The sequence below is a fragment of the Panthera leo genome, chromosome E2 (genome assembly GCF_018350215.1).
Source record: "Panthera leo isolate Ple1 chromosome E2, P.leo_Ple1_pat1.1, whole genome shotgun sequence".
Classification (NCBI taxonomy): Eukaryota; Metazoa; Chordata; class Mammalia; order Carnivora; family Felidae; genus Panthera; species Panthera leo.
This window is the reverse complement of record NC_056693.1, coordinates 7,845,707-7,856,277: the sequence shown is the minus strand read 5'-3', so window position 1 is coordinate 7,856,277 and position 10,571 is coordinate 7,845,707. Positions and strand designations below refer to the sequence as shown.

The window sequence follows — 10,571 nt, the reverse complement described above, 5'->3', positions numbered from 1 at the left end:
GTTGGGGTTTTGCCAGGCAAGTAGGACGGAGGGAGAAGGAGCAAGGAAGTTAAGGTAATGTGTACAAGGACCTGACTGCGCTGGGCCACAGAATCCAAGGAAGGAAGAGAGGATGTGAGAGGAAGTGAGGCAAAGAGAAGAGAAGATCAAAGGATCAGGGGGTACCAACGGCATCCCAGAATTGAAAGGCACTTTATGACTTGACCCCTCTCTGACATCTTCTCTCCTCTATCCCCCTTGATCGTTCAGCCTAGCCACATTGGCCTCCTTGTTGTTTCTCAGAGAAACCCAGACATGCTCCTGCCTCAGGGCCTTTGCACAGGCTGTTCCACGCAAGTGTCTTGCCTCCAAAAAACCCTAATCAGCCTCTCTCCTTTAAATATTTTCTTGACTATCACCTTCTTAGTGAAGTCTTCCCTGACCACCCAATTCAATATGGCAACCATCCCCTCCCCAAATCTCCAATCTTCTTTACCCTGACCTATTTTTTCCCATAGCACTCAACCTCTTTGAACATTTAATTAACTCTAAGATGTCATCAGGTGTAAGTCACGTGCATCTTAGAATCAGTGATACTGCCTGTTTCCCCATTATAATCTTATCTCCACGAGGGCAGGGATCTTGGTTTATTTCATTCGCCACCACGTCCCCAGCACCTAGGACAGTGCCTGGTATCTAGCAAATGCTCAGCAAATATTTTCAACAACCTACTTTGAGCACAATTGCTTTAGGGAATTTCCCTGACCCAGAAGACGGAGCATCAGTTTCTCTACGATAAGTCTTACCACATCTCCCCCTCATCTATTTTAGCAGCTGGAATATTCCATCTCGGTCCCTCAGAATCCCCTCACCCAGATGTCCTGTCCCAATTCTTGCTTGCCCCGGGGTTAAGGGATTTCTGAAAGATCCTGCTGCAAATTCCCAAATGGCCACACGGCGGTGCTGTGGGCCTGTTTTCCCAGCCAAGATCACCTCGGTTAGCTCCCGCCCCCCCCGCCCCCCCCCCGCCCCACCCCGCCAACCTTCCGCCCTTCCTTCCTTCCTTTTTTTTTTTTTTTTTTTTTTTTTTTTAAGCATCCTAGCGCCTGATTTATTCACTCTATAAACCACACGCCCGAAACCTGGAAATGTAAAGCCTTGTGATTATCCTCTATTTGGTATGGGGGAAAACATTTCTGATCAGCCTTTTTTACGTGAATTCCGATAATACAGTTTCATTTGTTTTTTTCACATCAATTTCAACGTACATTTTCTGAAAGTCTTAAAAACTTAGCATACGTGGTATAAAAATGGTTGACTCTACACACGACATTTTTACGTTAACAACAATATTTAATGAGCGGTTTTTGGTAATTATGAAGAACCAGTCTCTTCGTTCAACTGAATTTGCTGCAATCCAATAGGCTTTTTAAGAAATGTTTTTAAGTAAGCTCTACACCCAACGTGGGGCTCAAACTCACAACCCTGAGATTCAGTTGTGTACTTTTCCAACTGAGCCAGCCAGGTGCCCCTGCCCCCAACAAGTATTTGGTTAAGCACCTTCCCCAAGGAAGCAACCAAAAAAATATGTATATTTGTATCATCTATATCTATACCTATATTTATCTAAATATCTATCTAAATATATATATATGTATAGTTTTTTCTTGCACCCTGTCCCCCCACCTCACTCAGCTCCAGCCACCCTGATGTACTTGCTGATGTACCATGATTTTTTTTTTTTGAATATGCCAAAATTATTCCTACCTTGTCTTATTGATAACTTTATTAAGACTTGGCCACAATTTTGGAAAAAATTGTATCACCCACGGCAATGTTGCCTGAGGCATTTGAGCTGATGATCCAGCCCTACTCTCTTAGACTGCTCTGTTGCTTTTAAATTTTCAATAATTCTGTCTTTTGAAGTAAGATCTGACTGCCATATTGTGTCTCTTGTGCACCTATGTTGAAGTAGGTATCGCTTTATTACAAATTAGCTTTCAGGAGTGCCTGGGTGGCTTAGTCGGTTGGGCGTCCAACTACAGCTCAGGTCATGATCTTGCGGTCTGTGAGTTCGAGCCCCGCATCAGACTCTGTGCTGACAGCTCAGAGCCTGGAGCCTGCTTCAGATTCTGTGTCTCCCTCTCTCTCTGCCCTTTCCCTGCTTGCTTTCTGTCTCTCTCTCTCAAAAATAATAAACATTAAAAAAATTTTTTTAAAAACAAAAAAAAAAAACAAAAAATAAAAAAATAAAAAAAAAATAAAAACAAATTAGCTTCCATTTATACATCTTTTGTGTTGCAGTTGGTGAGGTAAATGATATTTCGTTGCTGGGGACACAGTTCAGCTATATTGTTTTTGGATTTCATTTCAGAATAGTAAAAGAATTACACATTACAAATTACCTGTGATAAAAAGAAATAGAACTAGCCATCAGGGAAGTACAAATTAAAACCACAGTGAAGGGGCATCTGGTTGGCTCAGTTGGTTAAGTGTCCAACTTTGGCTCAGGCCATGGTCTCGTTGTGAGTTCAAGCCCTGCATCAGGCTCTGCTAGGGATTCTCTCTCTCTCTCTCTCTCTCCCCCTCCCCCCTCACTCTTTCTCTCTCTCTCAAAATAAACTTAAAAAAAGAAAGAAAGAAAAAACATAGTTCTGGCATACTAGGATCCTTGTTTGAACCTGGCCCGGTTCATGCTTTTTACCTGATTTAATCATAATGACAATCCAATGAACTCTTGTTGGTCTCAGTTTAAAATTCTTTTAATGCTTATTTATTTTTGAGAGAAAGAGCAAGAACGGGGTAGGGGCAGAGAGAGAAGGAGACACAGAATCTGACCCAGGCTCCTGGCTCTGAGCTGTCAGCACAGAGCTAGACCCGGGGCTCCGACTCACCAACCATGAGATCATGACCTGAGCCAAAGTTGGGCGCTTAACCAAATGAGCCACTCAGGTGCCCCTAGTTGGGCCCAGTTTAGAAGAGGAAACTGAGCAATGGGGAGGGTAAATAGCTCGGCTCAACATCACACAGCCAGGAAGTGAGAGACAATAAATAGTTCAGCCCTTTCCCTGGAGCCCCATGTCCATGTTATCACTCCTTTTATTGGTAACATACTCAAATTCCACAGCTTCAAGGTCATGTGGGAATGGACAAAACAAACTGTAAAAGAGCATGGTTCATACATTCCAGTTTCCTGAAAATGGATGTATGATCAATATAGATCAGATTATCGAGGGAAGACTTTGGAACGATTCCTTCTACCTATTCAATTACTGTGAGTTTTCTTTAAAAGCTGTTATTTTTCTCTTCTTGGTATGAGAAGGCTATGCCTTTTTTTTTTTTTTTTTAATTCCTATCAACAAGTTTATTTTTTAAACATATTTTTCCTGGACCTAGGTTTGTAATTAAATTTATTTAAAACCAATAAGCAGCGCGCCTCTAAAATCAGAAAACTTGTTTAACAACCAAAAAATGACAAACACGCTTCAAATCGGCCGTGTGCGAAAAGGAGCTACAGGCGGGGAAATTTATGCCGAGCCAATCCTTGGCCGCAAACACCGAGGGGCACTGGGATGACTTAAAGCCGCCCCACGGGGGCCGGAAGGTTTGGGACTGACCACGCCCCCCTCGCCGGCCCTGCGTTTGATCGAGCTGGTCCGGAACTCTTCTGTCTGGCCCCAGCGGAGCTACCCTGGAGGGCAAACTTCCGGTGACCGTACGACTTCCGTGCGGGGCAGCCGATTTGGCTAGTCCTAGGCGGACCGGAAGTCCGTCACTCCAGACTACCCGCCCCTTTCCTAAAGTGACGCACGGCGGGGTTGCCGGAAGAAGTGGCGAAGTTACTTTTGAGGGGATCCGAGAAGCGGCGGCGTGCCAGGGGCTACAGAGGAGGAGGAAGAGAAGCAGAGCAAGGGGACCGAGGCAGGTGCACTAGAGTATGGGAAGATGCGGGAGGCGTCCCGGGCCCGGGGCTTCCCGGCGTTCTCCGCGCTGCCCCCGCTCAGCCCCTTTCTCTCCTTCCCCCCCCCTTCCGTAGCTCGCGCTGTCTCCGGCTGTTTCCAGGGCAACGGGAGTAAGAGACCCCCGCGAGAGGCGGCCCACGGGACCCCCGCGCGCAGCCATGAGCCCCGCCCCCCACTGGTGTTCGGAGAGGGGCGGGACCTGGAGCGAGGTATGGGGGCGGAGCGTGATGGGAGGAGGTGGAGGCGGGGCAGGATGGGAGGGGATGGGGAGGGGTACCGATGGGGCGGGGCAAAGTGGCGGGGCGGGGCATTGTGGATAGAGTGAGGGTGCAAGCTACAAGGGTTGGGCGGGACCTAGAAGGAAAAGATGGGGAGGAGGTGGGGTCAGGATGGGAGTTGGGGGTGCTTCTTCTGCAGAGGTGGGGAGTAAGAGGAGGCAGGGTGAACTTGGTGGGAAGGGGGAAGTTAGGGAGGAGCACGATTGAAGCAGAAAGGGCAGTACCTGAAGAGGGAGTGGGCAGGATCCGGAGTGGGTGGAGCCTACATGAGGGGCGGGGTCTAGATGAGGGCAGGGCTTGAGACCCAGCCGGAAGATCTGGAGCAATCGTGGGTGGGGTCTGTCAGAATCGGAGGAGAGGTTTTACAGGCTGGCAGGGGCCTGGGGTGGGGTCTGTGTGCAGTAAAGGAGGAGTCTGGAGAGATGGAAGAAAGTGGTGCATCCTTCGGGACCTGGGGCTGGCCTAACCTGACCCTACCTGGCCCGACAAGGTTCTCAGTCCCCCTGTATTCTGCAGGTTGCTCCGTGACTCCACCATGTCCACTCCCACCACCAGTTCCCTGGACACCCCCTTGCCTGGTGAGCGACCCCTTTCCCAGCCCAGTCCGTCTCCCATTGCACACTTGGCAGGAGAAACTCACTGTGCTTCCCTCTCCCAGGAAATGGCCCGCCTCAACCCAGCGCACCCTCTTCTTCACCAGCTATAAAGGAGGAGGGTCCTGAACTGTGGCCTGTGGGTCCAGACCCTGATGTCCCAGGCGATGACTGGGCCCGTTCAGCCTGCAGCGAGGGTGAGATGGGGCCCAGGGACAGGGGCTCGGGATGGATACGGGGGGCCTTGAGGGGAGATCTAGGAAGGGAGAAAGATAAAAAATCAGAATGGGAGGCCCCAGTTTCTTGTTGATTTTTTTTCTTCCACTTCTTCTTGACAACTTCTTATTTTTTTTTTTCCTTCACTTTGCCTGTGAGTGTATTTTTTTCCTGCTTGACACCTTTTGTTGTTATTTGTTCTTTGGGGTTCACACATCTTTCCTTCTGAATTGCCGTCTCCCTGGTCACCCCCTATACACTGGCTCTTTGTGTCTTCTGTGTCGTGGGGATGGCCCTCTGGCTGCTGTTTCTTTTGGGGGCTCCGTCTCTCTCATGGCTTCTCTCCGCCCACCTCAGTCGTCCCAGACCCGGCAGAGGAACCAGAGCGCAAGCGAAAGAAGGGCCCGGCTCCAAAGATGCTGGGCCACGAGCTGTGCCGCGTGTGCGGGGACAAGGCCTCCGGCTTCCACTACAACGTGCTCAGCTGCGAAGGCTGCAAGGGCTTCTTCCGGCGCAGCGTGGTCCGAGGCGGGGCCAGGCGCTACGCCTGCCGGGGCGGCGGAACCTGCCAGATGGACGCCTTCATGCGGCGCAAGTGCCAGCAGTGCCGGCTGCGCAAATGCAAGGAGGCCGGGATGAGAGAGCAGTGTGAGTGCTGGGGAGGGCGCCGTGCTCGCCTGGCCTGTGCCCAGCCCCGGGGCCACCGCTGAGGCCTCTGTGTCCCGAATAGGCGTCCTGTCGGAAGAACAGATCCGAAAGAAGAAGATTCGGAAGCAGCAGCAGCAGCAGCAGCAGCAGCAACAGTCACCTGTGGGGCCATCGGGCGGCAGCAGCTCAGCCTCTGGGCCTGGGGCTTCCCCTGGAGGGTCTGACGGAGGTGGCCAGGGCTCCGGGGAAGGCGAGGGTGTCCAGTTAACAGCCGCTCAGGAACTAATGATCCAGCAGTTGGTGGCGGCTCAGCTGCAGTGCAACAAACGCTCCTTCTCCGACCAGCCCAAAGTCACGGTACTGCCCCTCCCGCAGCCTTGAAGGGTGATGAGGCCACTTGGGGGAAAGCCATCAGGGCTGCAGCCCAGGGCATGGGGAGGGAACAAGGCTTCAGAGGGCGGGGCCTTGGAGAGGAGGGTCTCCTAGGGCGCATTCTTTGCCTCAAGATGTCCCCTCGGCCTCGGGCTCATTGGAGGAATCTGTGAATAACCTTGACCCCCGCCTTGGCCCTAGCCCTGGCCCCTGGGCGCGGACCCCCAGTCCCGTGATGCACGCCAGCAGCGTTTCGCCCACTTCACGGAGTTAGCCATCATCTCAGTCCAGGAGATTGTGGATTTTGCCAAACAGGTGCCTGGCTTCCTGCAGCTGGGCCGCGAGGACCAGATTGCCCTCCTGAAGGCATCTACCATTGAGGTAACGGGCAGCCTTCCCATCCTCAACATGGCCCTTCCTTCCTGCCCACAGGGAACCCCAGGGATAAGCCTCAGGACAGATGTTGGGGGAATAGGGATGAGCGAGACCCCTCTGGTGGTTGCCCTCGTGGGGACGATATCCTACAGGGGGACGTCGAAATACTAAACAGAGAGTCAGAGCCTCCCATGAGCCAAGGAGAGAGAGGAAACGGGTTGAGGCTGAGAAAAATTGAGGATTGGCTGGGAGGACGCACTCTAAAGAATGTGCTGAAAAGGCCATTCAGAAGAGTTGACATTTAAACCAAAGCAACAGTAACAAATAAGTATTGAGTTACTAGTGGACCCCAGGCTCCATTCCAAGTCCTGGATAGGTCGCAGTGAACAAAACATGCCTGTCCCCATGCCCTGCAACCACCTGGGGAGAGTATCCTGGGAGGAGGGCGCTGTGGGCGTTGAACCTGGAGGAGGGAGAGCTTGGAGTGTCGGGCGTGCTGACTGCAGGCCGGGGTGACTGAGGGAACGTGCTTGGGGCAGAGGGGTGAGAGGTGATTCTGGCAAGATTAGGTCCCCCCACGGGCCAAGAGAGGAGAGACCAGTGGCTGCCAGGTCACAGGGACTCGTGGCGCCCCTGCCCCTGCCTCCTCCTCTCCCTGCTGCCCACAGATCATGCTGCTAGAGACAGCCAGACGCTACAACCACGAGACAGAGTGCATCACTTTCCTGAAAGACTTCACCTACAGCAAGGATGACTTCCACCGCGCAGGTGCGGTGGGGAGAGGGCTGGGGGGGGTGCAGGGCCGTTGCCCCTGGGGAGAGGGCTGGGAGGGTGCAGGGCCGGCGCCCCTGCCGGACCTCTACTGGTGGCAGACCTCAGGCCATCTCGCTCTTGTCTGAGCCTCTATTTTTTTTACCTCCAAAGCGGAGTGAGCCAGCCTCAAAATGAGATGAAGATGTATTTATTGAGTGCTGAGTCTGTCCGCTGGGATGCAGTGCGGGATGAGACAGAGGGGTGTGTGCTCTCACAACGGGGCATCTTGATAGGAATTAAGAAAAGACACTCCCTCCTTCCCAAACCTGGTGTCACTGGAGGGAGGCCAGATCTCAGTTCATTGTGAAGTTCGCAACCGTACGCGGTAGGTCCCTGCCGCCCGAGAGCGCTTACCTGGGGACGTGACCTAGGCAGTCGGCTGCTGGAGGAAGTGCGTATGAACCGAGGCCTGAGGGGTGAGGTGTATTGCCTAGGAAAAGGAAATTGGGGGGTAACAATGCCCACCAGGGAACCCCATGTACCATAAAAGCCTTGTTCTCCCTCAGGCTCGGGCTTCACTCTGTGAGTCCAACTCTCCCCCATCATCTCTTCCCGGGGCACCTCTGTATTTTCCTAACCCCATATTCTTCCTTTCCTCTAGCCGCTGGCCCTCCCAGTCCCCTTTGAATATGAGTGTGGCAGGGGAGCACTGAGCGGGGAGAATGTTTCTGGCAGTGGGCTCAGCACATACAAAGGCCCTGAGGTGGGGGAAGAGCTGGATGGTGTTAAGGAACTACAAGGAGGTCCAGGCATCTGGAACACAGGGAGATGAGGCTGGAGAGGAGGTCGGGGTCCTACCGCTTCCCCCCATCCTCTGCCATTGTCCTCCAGTGCCTCTCCCTGGAACGCTGTCGGGGCCCCTCACTGGGTTCTCCAAAGTGTGTCTGTTCATACAGCGGTCGGAAGGGTCGTATTCATAGTTAGCTCACGTCCCTCCTCTTGCTCGCTACCCCTGCGTGGCTCCCGTCTCACTGGGAGAAAAGCCAGAGTCCTTGCCATTTTTCACAGGCTCCGAGGGGCCTCTCCACCCCCAGCTCCCTTTGTTCACCCTCCTCCAGCCACACTGGCCTCCTCCCTCTTACTTGAACCCACCAAACATGCTCCCGCTTCAGGCTTTTGCAGTTGCTTGGCCAACATGGGCGACCACCTCCTCCTGGTTTGCATGGGACCTTTGTGGTGTCAACATTTGGAAGCCTCAAGGCCCAGAAAGCTGCCCAGTCCTGGGGAAGACAGACAGGTGGTGCCCACGTGGAACACTCAAAACGTCCTCGTGACTCATCCCCTCCCCTCCTGGTTGTTTCTCAAAGGTCACCCTACCGTGTGGCCTTCCTACAGCGTCACCCTACACACTGGCCACCTTGTCTAAGATGTTGATTTGATTTTCGATGCCCCGATTACCTTTCCTTGTGTTACTTTGATCCAGCTCACAGACCGGATGCTTTAGTTACACGTTTGTCTGTTGGGTTCCCTCAACCCCCAAGTGCAAGTTCCGCAGGAGGGGAGGCTGTGTCTTCTAAACAGCTCTGCCCCAGGGCCTGCCACATAGTAGGTGCTCAACAGAGTCTGAAAAACGAATGAATGAACTACTCCTGGGGATGAGTTCAGGCCTTGCTCCGTGAGCATTGGAAGCCACCACAGGGGTGACGCAGTGTGACCTAGGTTTAAAAATCTTTCTTTTTCGTCAGGAGAGAACCGGGGAGGTCGGGAAGGAGGTGAAGGCAGTGATGAGGTAGCAGAAACTACTGAATAAATGTTCACATTCATTACTCATCCCTTTACTCAGGCAGGGGTTAGGGCGCACTTCCCCCGTGCCAGCCACTCGGATGGGGACACAGCTGAACAGAAATGACCAGAAGGCTAGCATTGCTGCCGTGTCCCTCGCCCCGCTGATAGCAGCGTCAGGGACCCGGGCTGGGGCCAGTTCGGGGCTGGGGGAGCTCATCCGGCCCCGCCTCCCGCCCCCCCCCAGGCCTGCAGGTGGAGTTCATCAACCCCATCTTCGAGTTCTCCCGGGCCATGCGGCGGCTGGGCCTTGACGACGCGGAGTACGCCCTCCTCATCGCCATCAACATCTTCTCCGCTGACCGGCCCAACGTGCAGGAGCCGAGCCGCGTGGAGGCCCTACAGCAGCCGTACGTGGAGGCCCTGCTCTCCTACACGCGCATCAAAAGGCCGCAGGTACGGGAGCCCACCCCTCCCAGGGCCCTGGCGGGGACAGGCAGTCCAGGCCCCACGTGGGGTCCGCCGCGGGCTGAGGTTTTGCTTCCTCATCAGAGCCGGGCCCTGTCTGCTGCCCCCACTGCCCGGCTCCTCTGGCGGCGCCCTGAGCCCTGGCCGGTGTCCTCTTGGCCAAGTCTGTCCTCAGGCCTCTGTCCCGTGACCAAGGAGCCAGGCCCAGTGCAGGCATAGGGGCGGGGCTCCCCACGCTCTGCCCGGCCCCTGCCTACACCGGTGGTCCGGCTGGGCTGACCAGAGCCCACCTCCCTCCTGCCCCCCCCCCCCACCTCCCCGCAGGACCAGCTGCGCTTCCCCCGGATGCTGATGAAGCTTGTGAGCCTGCGCACGCTGAGCTCTGTGCACTCAGAGCAGGTCTTTGCCCTGCGGCTCCAAGACAAGAAACTGCCGCCTCTGCTGTCTGAGATCTGGGATGTCCACGAGTGAGGGGCCTGGCCGCCCTGCCCCACAGCCCTGTACCCTCCAACGCATGGACGTTGTCGCCCCTTCCTCCTCCTGGAGTGGGAAGGAGCCGGGCCTGGGGTCCCATCTTGTGGCTTATAGCACAAGCCCTGGCCCCACCAGCCCTCAGCCCTCGGGTGAGCCCCCGTTAGGGTCCAGGAGGCTCCCTCCCTGCCCACTGAGTCTTCCTGGGAGGGCTGGGTGGGTCCTAGATCCCAACCTCTGACCCTCCTAGCACTACCGGCTGCCCTCCCCACCCAGCTTACACCTCAAGCTCACTGCGCAGTGCACCTTGAACAGAGGGAGTGGGGGGCCCGTGGCTCTCCCTGACAGCCTGAAAAACCGCAGGCCCCCTCCCTCTGTTCCTTTTATTTAATAAAAACTAAAAAAAGACAAAAACAGGAAAATAAAGTATGAATAGAAACCTGCCCTGAGCCAGAGTGAGTTCAAGATGTACGGGGGATGGGATCAGCCACCTGAACCTTGTGTTGCTAGGCTGGTGGAGGGTTCAGGGTGATGTGACTGAGTGCGGGGGTGGGGGAGGAAGTGGGGTGTCCAGGAGAGGCTGACGGCCTTGGGGTCATCTTCCTGTACTAGGTGAGTTGGAGACTGCCGAAGGACAAAGAACACTTAAGTGGATGAAGGGTCAGGCTGTCAGT

The 10,571-nt window shown here is 54.3% G+C and overlaps 1 protein-coding gene across 1 annotated transcript; it reads left to right on the top strand.

Annotated features, from left to right (window-relative positions):
• Positions 1-3,742: 3,742 nt before the first annotated feature.
• Positions 3,743-10,336, top strand: NR1H2 (nuclear receptor subfamily 1 group H member 2). Its single transcript, XM_042919632.1, has 10 exons — positions 3,743-3,904; positions 4,016-4,150; positions 4,736-4,797; positions 4,878-5,009; positions 5,386-5,676; positions 5,759-6,033; positions 6,250-6,429; positions 7,092-7,191; positions 9,206-9,414; positions 9,751-10,336. The coding sequence occupies exons 3-10, from the start codon at positions 4,755-4,757 to the stop codon at positions 9,895-9,897; spliced, it is 1,377 nt and encodes a 458-aa protein (XP_042775566.1). The 5' UTR covers positions 3,743-3,904; positions 4,016-4,150; positions 4,736-4,754; the 3' UTR covers positions 9,898-10,336.
• Positions 10,337-10,571: the final 235 nt, after the last annotated feature.